Source organism: Coloeus monedula (genome assembly GCF_965178545.1).
Source record: "Coloeus monedula genome assembly, chromosome: 6".
Taxonomy (NCBI): Eukaryota; Metazoa; Chordata; class Aves; order Passeriformes; family Corvidae; genus Coloeus; species Coloeus monedula.
This window is the reverse complement of record NC_138786.1, coordinates 55,507,670-55,532,848: the sequence shown is the minus strand read 5'-3', so window position 1 is coordinate 55,532,848 and position 25,179 is coordinate 55,507,670. Positions and strand designations below refer to the sequence as shown.

General features: G+C 41.3%; 1 protein-coding gene across 1 annotated transcript in view; it reads right to left on the bottom strand.

Moving 5' to 3' along the window:
- The window catches only part of KIF26A (kinesin family member 26A), a gene marked incomplete at both ends in the record, with an annotated part of 100,373 nt that overhangs the window by 52,210 nt on the left and 22,984 nt on the right, over positions 1–25,179 (bottom strand). The window contains one exon of the mRNA XM_082284306.1: positions 15,107–15,607. Within this exon, the coding sequence (XP_082140432.1) occupies positions 15,107–15,607 (501 nt within the window). The remainder of the gene's footprint in view (positions 1–15,106; positions 15,608–25,179) is intronic.

The window sequence follows — 25,179 nt, the reverse complement described above, 5'->3', positions numbered from 1 at the left end:
CTATACCAGTCACAGAAATATTATGGCATGTGGAACAACATGTAGATGGGTAAAAACCAGTGTGACGTCTGAACTTCAGGGTTACATGAACTGGCAGCAAGTGGAGCTTATACGGATTTAGCAATTTACAAACTAAAAAAATCTACACCACAACCTCTGGAGCCAGCACAAGGAGCCTACAGAGTGGCACAGCAGGAACAGCCCTGCTCAGCAGCAGTGCCATGATGGCCAGCAAGAGGAGGACACCCAACCTGCAACCACTGGAAGGATAACATCTGTGTCTGAATACTCCTCCACATTCTGTCAGGAAGACAACCATAACCCTCTGCCACACAAGCTGCTGTCTCAGATTAAAAATTACAGGCTCAAGTCAAATTCCCAAGATACATTTTTCCACTCACTTTCAACAGGGGCTATACTAGACAAGAGACCTTGACACAAAGAAAATTGTGTTTAAGCAAGATTTGGAAAAAAAGACAGGAGCAGTAACATGTTTCTAACTAATCAGACTAATTAATGCATAATCTAAATGATGGCATGATCTAAAGCTAAATATGAAATCTGTACAGCTAGCACAAAACTTTATTGAATTTTACAGCAAAGTGCAACAGACTTGTAAGAACTGACTGGAATCTGTTAACAGATCAATTCCTGTAAAAACTATTCACGCTTAACAAAAATACAAGCCACGTGTAACACACATTCCTTTTACACCACTTTTTTATTTCTATGAGAAGTTAAAAGCCTACATTTCTAAGAGACCAATGATTGTGGACATATAAGGCATGTAACTTGAAATATCCAAATCAAACCTGATATTTCAGATGGCAGATGGTTAATATACTTTCCAAATCAACATATCTAAGTTGGATAAATTGCCATTCCCACATTAGACACATTTGAAAACTCAAACTGTAATTTCTGTAAGTTTTATTCTCAGCTCTGTGCGAGCATAAAAAGAGGATGACAGGAAGCCAATGAGAAGGCACTGATTCTTATAAAGGAAGAAGGTATACAAGATAAAATCATCAGAAGACTACTGCAGTATAATTTTCATTGTCTTCAACTACCCAGTTAATATTAAATACAGAGGTAAAATTAGTTTTGCTGCATGGTGAGACACTGAAAAACCACAAAAGTTCTTCCAAGTTTAGGATTCATTTCAAGGACTGCTTGCACCATCCAAAGTGGCAGGATTTTCCAGCACAGCCACATTCAGCTCTCCCTGAGAAGCTACATCTCACAGGAGATGAGGAAGGCCCACGTATGAAGAAATTTGTCAGGTCCAGGTCATTTACCCTGAGGCAAGAAAACTAAAGACAAGTAATGGGACCTTCCCAGGCCTGGACACTCCAGTTTGCCACACCACAAAAAAAAGAAAAAAGGGGCTTTTTTTTTTTTCCCTCTAAACTAAATGCAGGCATTATTCCATGCACCTCCCTCATCTCAACAAGTACTTTTCTGAGGACTGTGTGTGGAAAACAGAATTCTTTGGAGGAATGTGAGCAACTTTTGACTTTTTCAAGCGTGCAAGTCTGCACAGAGAGAAGCTCCAGACTGCAGCTGAGAGGGAACTGTGCTTCTCCGTTTACTGAATTTTCATAAATCATTAATGATCAAATGCAGAAAGCACAACCTTGTCACTATAAAGTGTTACAGACTGCACTGAATATTTAAAATGTCATAGGGCTCCACATCCAGAGAGTAGTGTTTGTTTCAATTTTCTAAGAAAATGTTTGCTGTACAAAAGCCATTGGGGGGGGGGGGGGGGGGGGGGGGGAACCTCTGGAAAGAAGCTAAACCTCAAAGGAAGGATTTCCAAAACTGCTCTATAGGACCCCTTCCATCTACTCTCTCCAAAACCACATGAAAACTGGCACCAGTAAGAGCACAGCAAGGACAACATTTGAAAATGTCAAACTAAGCATTTTACACGTGCAGGAATGAGCAATGTCTTGGTGCTTCATGGCAGTGCCTGTGTCATGGACAGGAGGGTTTTGGGACCAGGTCCCAGTGCCCATCCTGAGGACATGGGAGCCAAGTTAGCCATGCTGCATTCCCAGCTGGCAGCATCCGCACACACAGCTGAAGTTGGCAGGGCCACCACAAGAAGTTACAGCTTGAGTTGTTCCCGGTTAAGAGAGCCAAAGGCTGGGGGACAGGGCAGGATGAGATGGAGGTGACCCGACATCCTCAGGGTATGGAGGTGGAGGTGTGCTGGGCAGAACAGGGGCATCCCCTGTCCCATCTCTGACTCCCAGCACACAGGCTCACTGTTGTGACTAGATGGCAGGAAACATCTGCCCAGGCTTAAGCAAGTCAGACTAGTCCAAAATTACACTATAAAGAAGTTGGCCCTAGATGGAATTTCCAGATACACAGGACTCTGTCAGGCCACTACCATCCAAAGGCCAATTACAATTCTAACAGCTCTTCATGCATTTGAAGTGCAAAGCCAAAAACTAAGCCATATTTTTTCCAGTTTTCTGAGTATTTCCATTCTCTGGACATTGACCTTTGTCCAAAGAATGTCCAGGAATCCAAAAAATCCAAGCTAGGTCATGCCACTTGGTCTCTGAAACACATGTAAAATATGTATCCAGTGACAGGCAAGTAAAACATGGGACTATAAAAACCTACAGAAAAACAGATCAGTCCCAGGATAATACTGTCATGGCAAAAGAAAACCAGAAGGTTGGATAGAGCTGCAAAAGAGTATCGAGAACAGAATCACTAAAGAGGGAATGAAGAAAATTAGAAGAGCCTCTACGAGTCTGACACACATCTGTTTATCAGAATCACAACTCAATACAATTTATTTTACTTCAAAAAGTTGGTCCCATAATGGAAGCACTCAACAGGGCCGTGCAGGTGAAGCTCTAACTGCTCTGGTACAGCCTGAGTCTGTACTGGTGATTTCCTCCCCACACCCCGTTTTCTACGTTTTTTTACCCCTTTTTGACTAGCAGGCAGACAGAGAATTTTGAGAACTTACTTTAACTCACTATTTTCCCCTTTCTGACTAGAATGTCCTAGAACATCACAGTCAATTAAACTGTAAAAACTGCTTGATGTAATGATTTTGTAATATATTAAATCTACTGTTTATATATGATAAAACAATAATTTTCCGCCTAAATGATTCATGCAAAGACTCTTATGACCTACTACCACTGACTGGAACAAATATGACGTAAATCTCGAGCTGGATAATGCTCCCACTATAAACCCTTCTTTTCCAGAAGCATGGGTAAGTCCTGCATGCGTCTCCTGTGAGAAATGTCTCCTCCTCCCTAACGAGCATTACATGAAGTTTACAGGGCAGCATATGCCAGGCTGAAGTGAAACGTGTTCTGGATAAACTTTTTACTGCCATTTGACATTGTTTCTGCCAGGGCTCATCATAAAATAAGTAGGGCATTTTATAACTACAGTACACTACTGTAGTCATTTATAACCTGCAGCTGCAATGTGGTAACAAGAATGCCTAAACCTGTAGTTTCAGATTTTTATATGCATCTCGTGTTCAATGTAAATCAAATGCAGAGCATAATATCCCTTCTCTGAAAAAAGGTTTTTCAGCTACAAGAGTTGCTAATGCCTGGCTTATCATCAATCTCTGAAGATGAGGCAGAAGGAGAAAAATTATAGAGAAGTAGAATTAAATAGAAATAGGAGGCCCATCTGCTGTCACAGACTGGAAAGTAATATAGGCGATCCAAAGACAACCTCAGAGCGCTTGCTTTTTGAAATAATATCTGAATTACTAAAGAGGTTTAAGGTTTGGATCTTTACCACCAAAAATCATCAGCAGTCTGTGCTTCTTCATCTTTTTGGGCAGGGCCCACACCCAGCTACATCCAGCACTGGTATCCTTGGCAGTACAAGGATGGGGAATCAGCAGCTTCTCCCTTCTGACCAAGGGCTTTTGATCTCAATCTGACCCAGATCTCTCCTAAACCATGCTCCTTGGTCCTTGAGAAATTTATTAGGGTTTTGGGCAGGCCTCATCCTACAAAATGAAGCGTCATTCATTCCTTTCTTTGTATTGAGAATGTGGGCAATCCCTGCAGGCAGGGCTCTGGTAGTGCAAAGGTGTCAGCAGACAGTGACTGACAATTCCTTCATTTCAGCTACTCAGGATACCAACAGCCACAGAGACAGCAAGCAATGTTCTTTTTTCTTTCCTTCTTCACAGCTATCTGACCACCAGTCACATGAACAGCACCCTCCTATCTGCACATGTAATCCCACAACCTGAAAAGTCAGGAGGTCATGAAACGAGCTACCAACAAGGACATAGATCCTGCTACACATTAACACTCTCAAAACAGAATTTTTTCATGTGCAGTGGATTTAAAACAGCCAGCCTAGAGGAACTGTTTCTTCTAATGCCTCTAGGCAAGCATCAGAAAGTGTTACGCAGAGCCCTCCCTGCTGACATTTATTACATAGTTACAGCCTCCAAAGCCAAAAACATAGCTGTGTACTGCTATGGGTATTTATTCAAATGGACAAATATACAATTGAATCCCTGCTTTTTGTCAAAGGTTGATACGAGCAAGCAAAGAAATTTATTAACAGGATCATAATAATGCAAATTTCTGTCATTTCAGGATTGGGTTTCCTACAAGGAGACAAATGTTTTTCCATTAGGACTGACTTCCATGGGCCAGATGTGTTTCTAACAGCCACTAAACACAGGAGACAGAGCTCTGAATTGGGAGAACTTGTGCCGCCTTCCTGACTCCACAACAGAACTTCTCCATGATTTGGGCAACTCAACCAGAATCTCACCGTGTCTTGATTACTCTCTATTCAGCAAAAGAAATTACCATATTCCCAACTTCATTATAATCACTGTATTGTTATAATGATTGACATACAATGTCATCAAATAAAGCAAAGGTGGACGGAGATTGTCATAGCTGATTTCTATCTCAATCACACCTGAACTGCTTATATATTAGATGTGGCTGCTTTAAAAAGAACATCCCTTGGGATCAATTTGCCCGACAGATACCACATGGAAAGCATCCTTCACTAGTAGCTCACCCGACGAGGTACAAGCCCTCATTACCTGAAGGGAAAACTGGCTCTTTATTACATCCCTATTTAGAGACCAAAGCTCAATACAGGCAAGCTCATGAAGCAGCATAAGTTTGCAAAGCCAAGGACAGCTGTGATCATTGGAATCATTGCTGAAGGACACCGAGGTCCCAAGTTGGGGATAGAGCTGTGCAGATGACACTCTTTTCTTGTGGGTGTTTCTGCTGACCTGCTGTTTTCTCCCAGTATTGGGGCCATGTAACCCAGACATGATTCACCATGACTAGAGTGAAATCTGCAAGCCTGCAGATGTCCCAAAGCTCTTTCAAGTAACCAAATGCCAATATAAGGAATCCCAGAATAAATTCCTAAGTGTGACTGGGCAAAGACATGTCAGGTGAGATTTGACATAGATAAGACTACATATATGGGGAAAAACAACCTAAACGACTCAACAATGCTGAACTCAAAACTTGCAGCTACGACTTGGAAGTTCTAAGGGTCATTGACAGTTCCTCTAAATCAAGACGTAGCAGCAGCCAAAAAAAAAAAAAAAAAAACACCAAGGAAATTCTGGATATCACAAGGCAGGGCACAAAGAACAAGCAAAGTGTCCACATAATGAGCACCACATATTGAGTCCTAGTGCTGTATCTCAAGACAGGGGAATGGAATAAGGGAAATGACAGAGACAAGCAAGTAAATGGTCAAGAAGATAAAGCAGCTGCCCCAGGAGGAGAGATGATGGAGGCTGGGACTCTTACTTGGAGAAGGGAAGATTGAGGACAGCCTGACTGAGGTTTATAAAATCATGGAGGTGCTGAATAAATTGAGTGAAAGTGAAATAAATACTTCTTTGCACTGGGCTAGTGAACTCATGGAACCTGCTGGCACAGAGAAGGCTGTTGGAGCTAGAGAGTTTCAGGGTCAGAGAGGGTTTGGATAAATTCCTGAACAGCAGGTCCCTAAACAGATCCTAAAGGGAAGGTATGAGACAGGTATGTGTCCCTGTGAAAACTCCAACTGAGCATGCTGGGGAGTATAAGAAGACTGCAGAAAGCAGCCAGGCTCCACAGTTCTCCCTAAATACCATTTCCAGCTTCACTGCTGGAGACAGCCCTGGGCTAGACAGGCTGCAGCAGGACATTACTAATGTTCTTATCATTCCCATTCAATCTTTTCATGAGAATCTTAGCTTAACCAATAACAGGAGGTTGTGCTATTCCCATATCCCCTATGAGTACTTCAGAGTCATCTGTAGATGCTGATGAGACTCAAGGGTATGCCCACACAGCTACTGTGCATGAACAAACTAAACCTAGACCATTCCCATGCCAGGCATCACAAGGACCACTCTCCCCTTCTTCATCCGTCCACTGCCACCTGCCCCCTGAAACAGCCAACTGCCTTGCACAGTTCATCACCTTCTTTTTTGAGAAGCAGAACTGGGACAGTTCTGAATGGCAGATTCATTATCTTTGCCCAACAACACCAAAACCACAGCAATGGACTCGTGCCTACACCACCTTTCAAATGCTTCCTTCAGATAAGGTATCAGAAAAGAACAAACCCATCCAGATTTGAAATAGCAGCAGCTATGCAAATGCGGAGGAATTAACTCAGCTGTCTCTTCCCAGGCTGAACAGGCCCAGCTCCCTCAGCCTTTTCTCATAAAAGAGATGCTCCAGTCCCCTCATCATCTTCACAGCCCCTCCACGGGACCCTCTCCAGGAGCTCTGTGTTTTTCTTGAACAGAGGAGCCCAAAACTGGACATAGCACTCCAGATGTGGCCTCAGCCATGGCTGAGCAGGTGTCCAGTACCATCCCCCTCGACCTGCTGGCAATCCTCTTCCTAATGCAGCCCCGAATACCATTGGCCTTCTTGTTCACAAGGGCACTGCTGGCTCGTGGTTAACTTCTTGTCTACCAGGACTCCCAGAGCTGCTTTCCAGTAGATCAGCCCCCAGTCTGTGATGTTACATGGGGTTAGTCCTCCTCAGGTGCAGGACCTTGCACTTGTCTTGGTTGAATTTCATTATGTTCCTCTCTGCCCACATCTCCAGCCTGTCCAGGTCTTGCTGAATGGCAGCACAGCACTTTGGGGTACCAGCCATTCCTCCTCAGCAAACTTCCCAAGGCTGCACTCTGTCCCTTCATCCAGGGCATTGATGAATAAGATGAACTACACTGGAATCAGCAAAGAACCCTGGGGAACACCTTCAGGGCTCCAAGTAGACTCTGCGTCACTGACCACAACCAAGGTCCAGCATAGCACCTCTTCTCAATGGCTCTTCCGTCATTTGGAGAAGAAAATTATCATCAACACATTCCAGAAACATCCTAGATTGCTTATGCCCTGCTGTGTTGTCCCTCCAAAAGGTATCAACGTGGTTGAAGTCCCTCAGGGGGACCAGGACTTCTGAACATGAGGTTGTTCCTATCTGTCTTTGGAGGACCTCATCCACTCAGTCTTCCTGATTGGGCAGCCTACTCTCTACAATGTCACTGGGAAATTACCTCATCGTAGTTTTAAAGTTCTATTTATAAGTCTAATAATCCCATCATTGATTACAGTGACTGTATTCAAATTATAAATCCATTAGCTGCTCAACAATGAAATAAAATCAATAATGCACGTAAATGGGAAAAAAAGGAATTTAAATGCATACATTAACGTCACTTGAAGTAGCACTATTTTATGCACCATCTCTAACAAAACTGTGTCACATCATTAGCAATAATGTGAAAAATCTTTTTCAATTAACAGAGCTGATTTGATGCTATGTTCACTAAAGTGGCAATCCATTCCATTAAACACATACATATGAAATGCTTGAAATATCTATGAACTCTCTCCATACATCATAAATTCTCTCCTAAGTGCTGAAACACAAAAATAGATACATCATTTTCTATGGATGCTTTTTAAACCTCCTGTCAGAAGCTACCAGGCAGGGCACTTCAGTGATTCTAGTTGCAAGTAACAAAGAGCACCAATTTTTGCCCCATGCTCAGCCGCTCATGCCAGGAGATGCTTTCAGCAGGAGATGCTTTCAGCAATGCACATACTGTGCACAGGTCAACCATCCTAAGGCCCACAACCTCAACATGCCATCACTCCAGTAAACAGCCTACTGAGAAAATGTCAAATTCAAAGCACTTTCCAAATGAAAAAGAGATGCTCAAATTCTATTTTAACACAAGCAGGAAAACTGGGCAATCCTACCTGCATCCAGCTGGGCAAATCAGTTCCTGTCATGTTCTATACAGACACCACTGCAAGACTTTCCCCTCCACCAGCCTGTACACAACTAAGGTCTGAGCTCAGCCTCAATTTATTTGGTTTCTCTGCTGCATTAACTTCTGAAGCCAAAGAGTATTATTCAGCTGCAGCCCACCCTTAACCCATGTAGCCCATGCAACAGTAGCCTCGTTAAAGCTGTTCTTTCTGACATGACACCACTTCTGAGCTCCAGCCAAAAAGTATGAATCTTCCTTGTACGGTGACTTCTAAGTGCTGGGGTGGCATGGGATGCACTGATTATCAGTTAACTGGAGGATTTATAGTGGAGCAAATTCACAGTATAGATGGACCAGCAGGAAGCAAAAGAAGCTGAAGGGAGCAAAGTGAACAGAAAAGGCCAAAGAAACAAGCTGGAAGGCAAGAGTAGAAAATTTAACATTTGGGGTATTTAGTGTAGCTTATGATACACTTGCCAGATGAGAGAATGAACTGTGGGCCAAATGTAAATCCAGTGGATTATCATTTCCGCATAATCTCTAAAGTCTACTTGTCTTAAATCTACCTCTGATGAGTTACAGGTGAAGTCTGGGCAAACATTCCTGTTGACTTCAATTGGCAACAGAGGCAAGTATGGACTTGTTTCCTCCTGAGAGCTGTAATAACAACTGCTTAGCCTGGAGGGGTGAAAGATCAAAAGAACTGGTTACAGGTGGTAATTTGAGCCACAAGAGGGTCTGAGTTCTCAAATAGTTACCCCGCCCCACAACTGTAAAACCAATACTATGGTGGAAGTGTCAAACACAATAAAAAAGAAATGCAATCCACACCCTCACTTAAGAAAATGTTCATTTACATCTAGTAGCCAATAACCTTTCTGTTAACTCTTAATGTTTTTCCTGTATCACTCTGTTACCTGGAAATACATTAAAAAGTAACCTCATTTTCACCTTCAGCACCCTACACTGGGGACAATCTAAGAGACCACAAAGGTCCCAGCAACTGCATAAAACATTTTCAGCTGCACGTTTAAGGCTGAATTTCCAACCCACCCTTTCCAAGCTAGTCTGCTCCCTGGTTGCTGGGGTGATGCCATGATGATTTTTTGCCTTTTCTTTTATACCCCTTTTATATACCTTTTTATAGCTTCTGTATTCTTAGTGCTTTTCGCCTACATTCTTAGACTTGTGTGTCAAGCTAGGAGACTAAACATCTTAGAAGCCTCATAGTTAGGGATCAGAAAGCCCCAGACCCCAACAAGGTCCTCTCCAGAACACATTCTGTAAACTAAGAGAACCATCCAGAAGAAGGTTCCTCTGGGAGGGGGGCTCATTCAAGCCTCTCATTGGGGAATTTTTGATAGATATGCTAATTAGTAAGACCTATAATGTTAGACCGGATCTTTTGGGGGTGGGCATTGCGGTGTGCATTGAGGTGCATCCCACCTGGATGTAGTGCACCTAAGGATCCTTAAAATAAATACAGAGGTAAAATCCCTTTTTCCCTTCTAACTGCGTTTGACTCTTGATTTTAAGACCAGGAAAAGGCATCAGGGGCACTGACAGTGGCAGTGTTGTCCTCCCACATCACACCTTTCCCTCTGCATTTGCCAAGGCAGCAAAGCTCGAAGCAAGGCATGACTGCGCAGCTGAGATGCAGCAGTCACAGGAAAGGTCTTTTCCCCGGGAGCAGAAATTATGTTAGTATGAGAAAGCATCTAGTAACTTGGACCAAAAGATTTCTTTCTGCTGTTGAGACTTGTTATGGAGAGTGACCAACACCAACTTTGAAGATCAGTATTTTCTGCCACCTGCTTTTCTTTATGTACTTCCTCTACAAGAGCAGTGGCACCAACAACACTGGAGCTAAAGGGAAAACAGAAAAGCCTCTGTGCAGTCCCTGCCTCACCATCTGTCTGACATTGACTTCTTGAGGATCAAGATGTTACACGTGGAGTCTGAGTAATGTCCCAAAGCTCAAAGACATCCATATGTCTCACGGACAAGATTTATGGTCAACGCACTGTATTTTAATTGTTTCATTACAAAATATATTTCCCACATTGTATTAATAAAAGGTCACTGAGAAAGCTATCAAGAAGGGTTTTAAAAATTAATTTAAAAATCCATTTGGTATGACATTTATCAAAGTAAAAAAGTAAATGCTGGAAAGTAAATCTTGTCATTGTTCTGTTTTCCGCAGTCAGCTTTTTATTGCATCTTTTAAACAAAATGTAAGTCACACGTTCTATAAACAAAGAGGCTTTAAGGAAAGTCAACAGAGGCTGAACTACTCTCAGATTAATCCATCTGGTTTAGATTAGGGTAAGCAGAAGACTTACTCAAACTACAGGAAAGCCTGAATTGTGACTAAAATAACTCACAGGTTTTTCATGTAAGACAAATAAATGTAAGTTCTTTAACTTTAAGAGTCTATGCAGCCATTTACATGTGCTGTGCTGTGGATGAACCCTCCCTCTCTGAACCTCACAAATCCAAGCAATAAACTCATACCTAAATTTAAATTTGTGGATACTCTCAGGGACATATATTGACCTTTTGATAATTTCACAATTTTACATACATAGGCTTTAAAAGTTTTACTTAAGGTACTTCAAATTTTTTAGTGCTCTTTTTCAATTTCTTAATGGTGCATTTTTTAATATATTTTTAAATCCACTTACAGACTGGTAAGTATTCAAGGAGTTACAATCCTTTGCCTTATATCCAGGGCCAATTGTATATACTCAAGTAAGAAATACAATGTGACCAGGATTTCATTTTGTGTAAGATGAAAGAAAAAGCAATTTGCAAATCAGCTCTATTTCACTGAGATGTCTTTATAGCACATGGCATGGCTACTTTAGCACTTTTATGCAGTACATAACACTGCATAATAATAACACAGTCAATTTAAAATATACAGTAAGACCTCTTTTTTTCTACACTACACAATAAATGCAGTTACTTCTAATAGGCGTAAAAGGTATTTTCAGGGGTTTTAATGTTCTACCTCTCAGCCAAATTCCAACACATCTGGGAAGCCCAAACTCCCCTCAGTCCTCTCCTTTTGCATTAAATTGGGTAGCAGTGCTGAGCACTATTAATGTTTTTTTTTTTTTTTTATTTGAGTAGTAACCTTATATTCACTTGTCAGGTCTAGAACTAAAAACACCAATACAGAACTATTTATTAATTATAGTTGTCAGGCGTTCACCACAAATCAGCTGCCTTACCCAGAGTTACACCAGTTCCCTCCCCTCCACTGTGTTCACTGTCTGCTCAGACAACTTACCACTGCTACTGCTGATTATTTTTTGTAATCTTTCACAACAGGCCACTTGGGTAAAGCAGCTGATTACATCTTCACCTTTTGAACCTTGGTTGCAATCCTAGTCTTCCCCTCCCCTAAACCTTCCTCCAGATCCTTAATTACTGTTCCTCTTCACGGCTCCCAAAGCCCATGGTTATTATTTTGGCTTGAGCAGCACCCACACTACACTTCAAACACACGTTCCTGTTCAAAAAATTTATAATCTATATAATGGATTTTTCACACTTGAACTCCAAACACATATTAAAAATTTACGATGTCCTGCACTTCTGACCCCCAACATTCAGCCCAGAAGTGTTTTCACAACCATAAGTGACATTACAAGGTAATACATGCGAGTTTGGGGAGGGAGATGAGAGGAGTAGAAATCAAATCTACTTTTTTTTTCTCTCCACAGACAATTCCACTACTGCCACTATTAGAACTAACCATGAATAAAAAATACGGATCCTGGAGAAATGTGTGCTGCTGCAAGGTCTCCTGAGGTTTGGCAGATGTACACTGGGGTTTATTTTCCCACCCGGAAGGCACTGGGGACAGAGCACCCCACATCCAAAAAAGGATTTGCTCTGCATGACCTATCTGGGCTCTACCAGCACCAGCTGGAAGCCACAGGCACCTTCAGCCACAGGCAGGCCAAGACACACATCCAAGATGAGAAGGACAAAGCATCTCCTGGAAGTACCTGCTGGTCTTCCACAGCCACAAAGGAATCCTCAGTAATTATCTGATAATAAACACCTGGGGTTTTGGCAATTAAAAATACTTGAGATGAACCCCAGCTTTTACCTTTGTCTTCCCAATTTTATAAAATTAATCATGGCCACTTCATATGCAGCAGTGGGTTAAATCGTTGGGAGGGTAGGCATTGGATAGGAGCCTCCCACCAGAGAGTTCAGCACCTGTTTCAAGTACCCTTGCATAAGGAAAAAAGGCATAAGTACAGATTACCAGTGAAACAGGAGTATTTACAGGGTGGTCAAAATAACTGGCATCACAACCAAGAGTGGAAACTCCCTGGGAAAAGAGCCATCTTTCTCTTCTGCATTTGTGCAGTATGTTGCCTAACTGGAAGCTGAAAACTTCAAGATCCAGTCACACATAATAAATAGTATATTCAATACTGTTCTTTCTACTGCAGTAGTTCGTGCTCCAGAATTCCTCTAGCCAGACCAGCTTTTCTCCACAAGACAGGAACTACTACTAAAGACAGACGTCACTAAAAGTATGTATATCCACAGCTCTCTTCTGGGTTAATCTGAAACCTAAACCCTGTCCCTAACTTCAGGAAAGAAAAGACAAAATTAACTCTCTAACCTGTGAAAAAAAAAGTAAATAAATAAACTTTTCTAATAGGGAAGGAAGTTCAGATGTGAGAATCAATAGAAATCAGAAAAATCCCAGTCTTTGAAAAATTAAAAGACGAGGTAAGATAAGCATTGGACAAGAATGTCCTGCAGTGGATACTATACTAGACAAGGGCTAGACTAGCTGTTTCCTGAAATTTCTCCAATCCTATTTCCTTCAACACCTGTGATTTCTCAGGGGAAGAGCGTAGGGGAAGCACTTTCTGCCTCACCCACCCAAAAAACTTCATCAGACAAGGTTCTTAACAATACAAAAGGCAATGGAAGAATTCAGACAGACACAAGAAGCACCATCTGGAAAGAGATGCACTCATGGTCTTCAGTAACTACATTTGTGTTTAAATGAATAAAATAAATAAAGAGAGAGGAGAGATAAAACAACTGAAGACTAGCTTCTCTCCAAAAACTGCTTATAAATCTAAATGATCCTTGCAGATGACTGGATCCCATCCAAGCTGCCTCACAGTGAGACAAACTCACAGTGTTTGTCCTTTCGTTAAAGGTCACTGTTTTCCAGGCTACTGAGTTTCTTTGCACATTTCTAAATCACACTTAAGCTCTGGTGCATTATACACATTTTTCCTTCACAGGGGTTAAATGAGGCAACAGTTTTATCTTAGAATAGCGCAGTGGTTAGGGAAAACCACATCTATCAGTCAGTGTGGTTAAGCAGGAAGAAATCTGGAGCTGGCTGTTACTGAATTATTTAGGACAAGAATAAGGGCAGACAAGGAATGAGCAGACAGATGGAAATACTTCTGCTTTCAGAGGGCAGGCTTCTTAGCCCAGTAGCTTTTTCCTTCTCTATTTCTGTGATATACAAAGAACTTAAAAGACAATTTAAAGGTAACATCATACACCTTATATGGCCAAATTGATCCCTAATGCATGGACCAACATTTTAGAGAAAAGCTCTCATAGCAGCATTTCCTTATAAACTATGAAGAGCTGAATGGGCCACTTTCCCTTTTCTCAGTGAATGATCTGATCTCAGCAGAGATTCACTGGATTTAAATGGGAACCCCTCAGAGGTGGAAGGTAGCTGAATTTCCTTATGAGAGAAAGGTATGGGAGGGAGGAATCAAGTCTCCAAGCCTTTTCTGGAAGGAAACACAACGTCAGCCTGAAAAATTAATGTTACACAGCAGCACTTAAATATTTATCTCTGATGATCTTGGACCTCAACCAGCTGAAGCTACCAAGCAATATTAGGTAGTGTTTACATACAACAGTACATAAGGCATTATGTTAAATTTAAAGCTGCCTGGCACCAACATACCTGACCTCGCAAGACCTGCTACATCATCTTTAAGTGAAAACCATTACTTCAAAGTGTACACACTTCATAACTATATACACTCCCCCGTTCACTACCTGAAAACTGGTCAGGAATAAATCTTAGTCAAAACCAGCCACATATTGTATCCTTCTTCTTAGCACAGTTCCATAGATAGCCACATAATGAACTTGCTTTTAAAGGTAGCATGCACCTCTATAAAGCTTTTTCATTTCCACAAGAGTTCATAAAATGCACACAGAATACAGGAAATCATCATCAAGGCTTAAAATCCAAGTGCAGTGACATTTACAGGCATGTGGCTCTGAAGCAACCTTCTGAGCCCCCTCTTCAGCAGCAAACTGTTTTGCAACACATCTAAGCTGCAGATTAATGCTCTGCATCACAGTCCATCAACAGCAACTGCTGAACTGTACACAGCATTAGAAGCTCAGCACTAGACTTGAGGGTCAAGTTCATCTTTGATATAATCCCATGAAACTCCCAGAGCTTCCTGTGTGACAAACTTGGCCTTTTGTGTTTTTCTAAAGGGGTTACCAGGCATGTGACAGACAAATAACATCACCTGCAAATATGAAGCTAAAATAGGTGCAAAAACATCTGAAGGATCTCGCCATGTGAGATAAGAAAGAAAATTCCTTGTGACATCTGATAGAACATCATTCAAAGATCTTTAACTCTTCAGTACTTGAAACATGGCTTAGAATATCATTAGCTGATCCCCACTAAGATAAATATACCTCAGATTTTGCCTGTGTCTCTCTTTATGTCCACACACATGCAAACAAAACTCAAGCAGCTGAATTATCACTACTTACTAGACAAGCCTGAGGCAGGAAGCTGTTCACCCTGGAGATACTCCACATGCCCTCGAGGTACTGCTGAGCTTGGATGGTGACAGAGCTCAGGGCACCACTGAGACCGCTGGGGGCCACCGTCACTTGAACGCTGGAGTTAGGAAAACTGCCCACACCTTGAGACCATCCAAGTCCCTTCTTCCTCTCTGCCGCAGAGAAGAGATTGGGTGACTTTCCAGGCTGCCTGCCTACCTGCCCAGCAATGAGTGGCAGGTCTCTCTGGGAAGAGACAGTGACCATCCTGGGTACCATGCTGGTCACTGCCCCGGCGCTGGGCGGGAGGTCGGGCATTTCTGGGTAGCTGGCTTGGCTGAGGGTGTGCATCATCTGAATGGCTTCCTGCTTCAGCTGATTCAAGTGAGTGGCACAAGTTTCGCATCTGCTCTCTCCTTCATTCCTGTTTTTCTGTAAATAGTCAGGCACTTGAAGCTTGTCAAAAATTAAAGCTGATAATCGTGGGTCCTAAAGAAGTGAAGAAAGGGGGAAGAGAAACCATACTCAGTTAAAACAGTGCAGAAAGAAAAAAGAAGAGGAAAAAAACAGTTCTCTGATTTGCTCTCCACTCACGGAAGTACTTTAAATCTGTTCTGGTAACTCTCAGCATTTTTCCTGCTGAATACCCTAACAGGCTCGCAGTGGATTAATAAACCATAAGTGAATTCATTTGTATTAGACCCAGCATGAAAATTATCATCAGAATTAAACAGTGGAGCTGCGGTGTATTTGATAACTGCTCATTCTCCTAATTAACTCTCCTTTGGAGACATCTAAGGCGCCCATGTTTCCCATGCTCAGGAGCAATGTTAGTTGAGATGCTGAACCTACAAATATAATAACTCTATTCAAAGGCATACCACCATCAGAAACCCAGGAAAATCAGACTTTAAAGTATTTTTAAAAATTAATGCTTGACCTGGTAAACATCTTTCTGTCCTTACCCTCAGAAATGATTAATCAAGTGGCATAAAAGCCAGTTTATATGGTGCTGCCCACAGGACTGTTATTTCTGATCTTTGCAATCCAGATGGTTGCAATATTCCCTTCTGCTACAGTTGCTTTGATGAGAAATAGATTTGAGCCTACAGCCATGTGTGAAGGTGTGACAGTGTGCAGACTAAGACGCTGATTTAAAAGCAACACCTATTTTGTTTCCACAGAGCAATTCCCCACCACCCCTTGGCTAGTTCATTTTAAGGCTGCTCAGACATTTTGAAACCCAGCACCGTGCTTCCACTTCACAGACAGAGCTACCTATCTCCTGAAACACACAAACACCTTCCCATCCCAGGCCTACTACTGTAAAGATCAGTCAAGAGATTAAATCCAGCCCTGTCGTAAATCTGCTATCAAGACTAACACTGGACAGTAAAACTGACCCAACTTCACACACGCTCATAGAGCTCTCTAAACAATTAAGGTTTTAATGAAATCACAGCACAGCCAAAGGTTTATTTGTATAACTATCTTAAATGAAAATATTTAATTTTCTTGTTAATAAGTAGGACACACATGGCTGGTAAATCAGCCATCCAACATATGCTGGGGATATCCCCAGATTGGCACTTGTTTTTAAAAATCTATTACTTTATGCCAAGCTGCAATTGCTCTCTAGAAAATGAATGTCCTATTAGAAAACTAATTCTGGTTTTAATTACAATGCACATCAATAAACCCCTTTAAAGAAGTCTTGGCACTGGTACTTTGGCTTTGCTCTAAATTCAGAAAGTACTAAAACACTACTTAACTTCTGCAGCAGCAGCACAGAATTTGTCTCATGTTCAGCTGTTGGACCTCTCCTGCAATAGTTCTTAATCTCTCACGAGACACAGTATAATGTTGATAGAAACCACTGTGAGTGTATCTAGCATCAACAGTATTCCACAGCCAAAACCCATAAACCAAAGTTGCTCTTTCCGCAATAATCTGAATTATTGTTTATTGACTTAAAAAAAAAAACTTCCCAGGCTCAGAAGAGTTACTCCTGCCACTGACTGAACAATAAATTGCATTCACATTAGTGAACCAGCATAAAAAGTGAAGTGAAAGACACTGTTTCATTTTTGTCTGTTCTCTTTATTGAAGTTTAGATCCTGCTAAAAATGCCTTTGAAGTTGCACCATTTGCTTACCGTCATGAGGAAGAAAATTCTTTCCCACCAAACCTCCCAGAAGATGGTAATACTAAATGAAGAGATATGAGTCAGGAAAAAAAAGGTAATTAATATTTTAGAAACTTTTTTCTAACCCTTCAGCAGAAAGTGTTATTGCACTTTCTAAAGTCTATAGACTTTAGAAAAAACCCACAGAGACTCAGTGCTGCAAGCACTATTTAGCCTTGGGCAAAACAAAGACCATGCAGTCTATCTCCCAAGAAAAACAAACAGCACCGTGGTGCTCAGTGCTCCTCAGAAACTTCTCCAAGGGAGAGCCCTCTGAGCAAATACTTGCTGAGGCTGACACACAGCATCTATTCAAACAGCCCCAAAACACAGCACCTTCCAGCACAGGGCGCCCTGTCTGCGGCCAGGCACATCCCTGGGCTCACTCCTTTGATCCAAGTTGGGCACGTAGGGAAGCACCTGCAGGTCCCAACTGCATGAGCCTCATCTGGCAATGTTTAAATTGCTATCAAATGTCAAAAGTTTCAAATAAGCAATTAAAGCGAATTACTAGGTGAAACAGGCTTCTCATTTAAAAGAAATTACTTCTTTTGATGTAAAGAAAATTAATGACCCCAATTCTAGCTCCATAAACACAGTTTACAGCATATGGCAGATCAGAGTCAGGCCTGTCTCGCAGTTACAAAGAAATCAAGTGAATGTCATATTAAAGGGGGGAACAAAAATAAATTAAATATATATATATATATTTAGAAAATTACACAGAGTAAAGCTTATAGGCACATAGCATGCCAAATTTAAACCTCATAATTTATAGCAAAAAAAAAAAAAAAAGGCATCTCATTACCAATGCTTCTATTTTGCCAGGCATTTACAAGGAGCCTCTTAACCCACACATCCAGCCTCTGTGACCCCCAGCTTGCATTGTGGCCAATCTCCTCCAGCACTTCAGTGAGGGCCCAGCTGGATAGTTAGATTACTTTTATTTTTCCACTCTGAGAGACAAAAACACCTGGCTAATGGTTGGGCGTGAAGGCCAGAGGAAACACAAGTTACTGTTAAAAACATTAACCATAACTTAGAAGTTTAGCCAGCCCCATTAAAGAGGTTTTACTGCCCAGTCACAATGCCTGCTCCTGGGGAGCCCCTGCTTCGGCAGCTCTTGCCCTAACAAGGCTGGGGTGGAAGTTACACTCTCGTGTTTAACAGAGGGAAGAAACAAAACTTGAGTGACCAAATGTGTTAGACACACACGTGGGAGGGGTGAAACAGCCAAAGCCATCCTTGCTACAGCTCCACCAGCAGACAGGCAAGCCAAACAAAGGGGGTGTGCAAATCACTGAGGGGAATGGCACAAAAATTAAACATACAACACACAAGCCTCTATTCCAAACAGTGCTCCAAAACCCCTTTAGTCTGCTGTGCTACAAAGAACATGACTCTTTTGTTCCTCCACAGCATAAATAAACTATTCTGTCTTTGTCACACCTACTTTCCAAATGCTCTTCTTACCTCCTGAACAAGCAGGATAAGCAGAATACTGTGATGCTGTAACACTCACAGCTTCCCCTCTCACTACAGAAACCAAAACCCTAATTTCAGACTCAGCTTGTTAACTTTTGCATACAAATTTTAGATATTCAAACATCGCAGACTGTTAGAATTGTAAAACAAATGGTGCTACTAGGAACTGAGGAGCCCAGCAGCCCCCAGCAAGGTCAGGGCATGAGATAATTACATGCTCTTATATGAGGACAAATTTTCTGAATGCTTCAATTTACCACTGCTTTTCAGCACGCAGTTCTTACAGACACAAGCCAGCCTGCCAACTGCTGCTGGGAGATTAAACACACACATGCAAGCCGCCCACATGAGAGGAGCTGGTCTGCAAGTTCAGCTGGGCAGGATGGCAAACTCAGAAAACCAGGGCTGTGCTCCCGCTAGAACACACGGCAAAAGACCCATTTCCTGCAGCACTGGAGCATTTAGCCTGAAGCCTGCCTTCAGGCTTCACCTCCGAAATCAGGAGTAGGGAAAAGGAGCACAGATTTGAAAGCACATCCAGCAACATGTAACAGAGCGAGGGCAACAATCCCTGTAATTCAGGCTTCCGTCTCTGATGTAACACCTCAGCTCTGCTGCCTCCCCAGGAACAAGTGAGGAGCCAGCCGGGCTTCAGCTATTGGGGTAACACCACGTGCTGCATGTGGGGCACACAAACAAAACCCACATCTCACAACTGTAAAATACTACATCCCCAGACCACTGCCCCTGAAACTACAGACATAACTCAAAGCAACTGGGATGTGGCCAAAGGCCAATCTCCAAAAATCCCTCCTACATCTTAAGGCACCAAAGTCATAGTCAGGTTTTCAAAGCATGAAACACCAAATTACCTTCCTGGACCTGAACTATTCTGAGAACTTGAAGCAGTTTGTCAGTGATAACTGCACTCAAATTAGATTATTTTGAAATTGTAGCTTAATCTGTAACTTCCCAAGTACTTAAGAGCTTGCAGTTAGATTTTCCGTTCACCTAAGAAAGAATAGAGAGCTTTTTTCCATTGCAAAAGAGAAACAAAGATACAAGCTTTGAATCTTACCTGCAGCTACTGACTTCTAACTCCCAAACTAAGCGAGAGGAGGCAGAAAAGCATCTGGATTCTCACTTAAGAAGTCCCTGAAGTAATACCCACCCATCTGTAACCTAATCCTTTCAGCGAGGAACTATGCACAGAGTGCGAACAAACGATGACGAACAAATGATGAAAAGTCAAATTGCCAACAACCGTCCTCAGTAATTACCCGCAATTTTGCCTGGCACTGGTTTCTGCAGTGCGAGTGTATCTGAAGCAGTATTCTGAACTGAATTAAATTCAAGTCTTGATATAAATATAATTTAAGAGAAAAAAGAATCATTGAATGTCACACTGAAATATATAATTAAACACAGACCGAGGTGAACAACATTTTAAAAGGATGCTTTTGGAGAAAGGAATGTACTGTCCCAGTGCAAAAGAATCAATGTTAATGATTTTTTGTCTTAATTGTCCTTCCAGATCTCTGCCACACTGCTTAAAAATTAGGTTTTTATCTTACATGACATTGTGAAATATCCCCTAATATCTTCTATATTGACAAATACCTTGAAGGCTGATGCCTGCTTTCAACTACATAGCAGTCATTGTCAAAACAAACAAACAAAAATAAGCAAGCATTATATTCAGCAAACCCAGAGTGCTCAATGTCATCAAGGAAAAAAACACAATGCTAATGATTCTTTTTTAAAGAAAAGTTTCCAACTATCTGACTAATCTCAAGAGAGTGAAAATATGAGCTTTAAGTCTTCAAGTAACCCATGTTGTGAATTCATTCAGTCACTGACCTCATCTTATCAGAATATAAACAATCAAGGAAAAACAAACACATGAAGCCTTCACAAAAACAGAATTCACCTGGAGTCCCATCTCCTGAGTGTTAAGGGTATCTGGAATTTGCAGTGTTAACTTCACTGTCCTTGAAAACATCCCTCTGAACAAGCAGGAGAGCAATGCACATTTCCAAAGTGAGCAAAATGTGCAGGCATTAGAAAAAAGGTAGATACATTTTTAAGGCCAAATTCTATTTGGCCTCTCTACAGTAATGTCTCACCACCTTTAGGTGGAAGGTTAATTTAAGCCAATGGACTGTGGCCCTCCTCCCATTCTATTTGCTAGTAGGATTTCTTCAAATCTCCAATCCCATTATTCTGTTTCCAGCCACAACCTGAGGTAGTGTACACAGACATATTCCCTTAACTCTACCCAGCTGAGACTCAACCCAATTTCTTTTCATCTCTGGCATCCCAAAGAGTTTGGGAAAAAAAAAAATCCAAGCACATTTTCTTACTTATTAAAAAAAAACCAAACAGACAAAAAACAAACAAACAAAAAAACCCCAGAGTATCTCTTTTAAACAGCGCCCATCCTTCTAACAAAAGCCAAGCAATACGATAAATCTGCTCAAAACCGCATGACCCCGCACTAAAAATGACTGTGCTGTGTTTAGTTATTCGGCAGCTCCACTGAACTCTATTTATTTCCATTTCCTGCCCACTTTAATGTACTTCAGTGGCCTGCAGTAAAGTTAAAGCAATAGGTGTCTGTCATAAAGATGAATAGTGCTATTGGAATGCATAATACAGTGGAAAGAGGAAATGAGAGCAATCTGGTTTATTTACATCTCAGGCTCCCATCAGCACCTCAACCCACCTCCCAATGGCTTCAGCTGCCTTTCCTGTTATCTTGCTGTATAGTCCCCTGCAATGAGCTGGCTTTTAACCTCGAAGAACCAGAGGGGATGAGCTGATCTCCCAGATTTACTTTCATGAGCTGGCAGGGTACTGGAGCAAACAGTCATGCAGTGTGTTCAGCGCAAAGAAAACAAAATAAAGGTAGTGGTTGCCATTTAAATTAATTAAAAGACACAAACAAAACAAAAGACCCCAAAGAGATCTGCTATCACCAGTAAATTTAGATCAACACACAGGAATCTGACTACTTCTGAAAACCAGCAATTACTGTTTCACAAAATATTACTTTTAATCTTCTTTCTTTACAATCTAATTAAACAGATATTTTACTTGCCTTTGGAAAATGTTTTTCTTAATTTCATCCAATTTTAACATTTGGTGTATTCTATAAACTACACATCCAAACTACTATGCAATTTTATGCTTATTTTTAATAGTGTATGACTTCATTTAAAATTGATGACTTTTAATTTGCATGTTTATTGTTGGTTTTAAGTAATCTTTTAATTTTCTCTCTTGGGTCTGTGGTTTACTATAACTTCACAATGTAAATTCAGTACTGATTTTGCTCATATGAGAACACCATCTTCCAACACTCGTGTCTTTTTTAATTTCCCTCTTATTTCTTTCATAAACCTTCAGAAAAGTATTATCACTTGGAACAGCAGCAAGTACGTGCAGAAATAGTTGCATATCTATCACCACACAACACTTGGTGTCTGGAAAGCCTTTGTTTGACTACTTTCAGAAATAGACACTTAGCTGAAGTTGACTTTCAGAAATTCAGACAAAAACCTCTGATAGACATTAGACACTTTTGTTAAAAAGACAAAAAGCTTTCCATCCCTAATTATTTTTTCTTTGAAACCAGAGAATAAATTTTGGTTAGCCTATGAGCACAGTAAATCAGATTATAAAAACTCTGCCTATGAGAATCACAACTGCATAAAAAGTCACAACTTCTCCTTCCTCTTCAAAGCAAACCAAGTGCTTATGGGTTAGAACAGCTACTTGAGAAAGTGCTGTCCGATGTCCTCATCACATTGAATGCCACCAACTCCACATACAGTTTCAGTTCAGTGAGGCTGCCCAGATAACAAAGTAGCTCTAAATTTCAGCATGGAGATGAAAGTCAGAGCACAGCACCATTACACAGAAACATGCTGCCTTGTCAAAATGCCTCAGAAACACCAACTCTTAATATCATTTTATGGGAAACAAAGGCTGTTCCCGCTATTAGAATTCAGCTGACAGCCTGTGTTTCTACACTGACAAATTGCTCTGTGAGCCTGGTGAAATGGACTCCCTCACTGATGAACTCTGACCAGCAACCCAGCCCAGCCAGCCCAATGCACTGGGAGACAAATCATGCCCCAGATGAGATCTTCAGCATGTTTAAGTGATCTTAACTTCCTTTGTCCCAGCAGAACCGTGCCCATTTGTTCCAGACAGACCTTTGATGAGGGAGTTCAAGAACAGCTGGACACCAGCCACAATGAAAGCAACTCCAGCTTAGAAATACTGAATAGGAAAAAAAAAGGTGCTTGGAACACTCCTCTGTATACAAACCCTACAACTGCTTCAGTCCAACCATCTGAATCCAATTACCAGAACGCTCAGCGGCAGAAGTTAGGGAGTGGACACATTTTCCAAATGAGCATCATTAGCATAATGTAGATTTAAAATCAACTATGGAAACCAGCGCTTGGCATTGGATCACACTCTCTTAGTGTCTCATTCACTTGCTCATTTTATCAATTATTTGGTAAATGAATACTTGAGGACCCTACAGAAATGATTTAGCCTTCACAACCAAAAGGCTGCCCATTGTGCACTCCCTTGCAAGCTACAAATTACTGCATGCAGTGCACAGTTAGCACACCATGCAGTTTTTATTATTACAGAAGTGGATTTCACTTATTCTTCATCTTAATTAAGTTCCACTGTCTCAGTTGGACTGCTTCACCAAAAAAAAAAAATCCTGTTGGCTGAAAAATTTTGGGGTTACATCTGAATTTAGTCAGTACTGTAGTGGGGTTGAGTTTTAACTTTTTCTCCTTGCCTGGACTTAATCAAGGAAAAAAAAAAATGAAAAAAAAGCTCTAAGCCAGAATGAATAGGAAAGGAATGATGAAGAGCACTGTAACTCCTCAACCACAAGCTGGCCACATGTCCACGCTCTGCCTGAAGAGTCTGCTTCAGTTCCTTTGCTTACTAGGTGGCATGTATGAGACACCACCTCCCTCTCCAATCTGTTCATCCCACAGCAGCTCTTTAAAGTGGATTCCTGGATGGCTTTTTTTAATACCGCTCTTCAGCAGTGCAACTTCAGCAAATAAATTCACAAATCTGCCATCAGCCACCTCTTGGTCCTGTGCCTTCAGTATCTCTGGACTAGGATGGAAGTAAGGTCCATTGCTCTCCCTCAGTTTCAGATAGGATGCCAGTGCAGAGACGCAATTGATCCCATTCTGCTCACCCCAGCTCACATTAGAAAGAAAAGATACACATGCAGATCCTAAGGGATATCTGCAGGTGGAGGATATTGCCCAAAGAATCAAGTGATCCTCCTATGAAATCTCATTAGGGTGAAGTATGATCCCAACCAAATAAAACATAGGTGGAGACAAACCATTTGAGGATGGTCTGTCTACAGGAAAAACAGCAGTTTAAAAAACAAGAATGTTGTTTAAAAAACAGGAATACTGTAGGAAGTTAAAGGATTTTGGTATATTTAGTGTAGACAAATGAAAACTAAACAGAGTCCTCTAGTACAAAAAGTGGTTACAAAGAGACTGGTGACAAATTACTTTCCATATCCACTTGGGTAAGGAAAATAGGAAATCATTCTACTTTTAAGCAAAGGTGACTCAAGAAAAACTTATCAAAGGTGAGTGATTATTGGCAATTGCTACAAAATGGTGTTGAGAAATCTTGTTGAGAATTTCTGAAGAGCAGGTGAAAAACATCCATGGGAGGTGATCAAGAGATAGATGGCCCCATTTCAATGGAGGAAGCTGGACTACTTTTCAATGGTCTGAAGATCATTCCCCAGCCCTATGATACTAGTTTTGGAAAGATGAGTAACACATCTGTACACAGACTTGTTGCTTGGGTCAAAGTGCCACAGACTTCAAAATACTGCTCAACTTAGATGACTATTAGTTACTGTTGGGTTATTTTTAGTAACACTATCTTGCTCACAAGCAAGTTTTCCAACCTGCATAATTATTATATTAATTTCATACCTCCTGTCCTAGTTGTGATCCTCTATACACTTTGAAAAATTCTTGTGTCAAATACAACCCATCATCACCACACCCAAAACTTTATCATTAATTATGCTACATATTATATCCCACTTTCAACCTTCCCTTACCAAGTACAGAATTGCTACATTTCATTCCCTGCAAGTTCAGGGACCAGATTTAGGAATCAAAATGAGATGCCTAAATTAGATGGTGCAAGTCAAGCTACTCCTGTCTGTCCATCTCAAAGGACATCAGTGACAAGTGGTGTCCCTCAGGGTCCATACTGGGATCAGTGTTATTTAACACCGTCAATAATGCCATAGATGAAGGGATCAAGTGCAGCCTCAGCAGATCTGCAGATGACACCAAGCTGA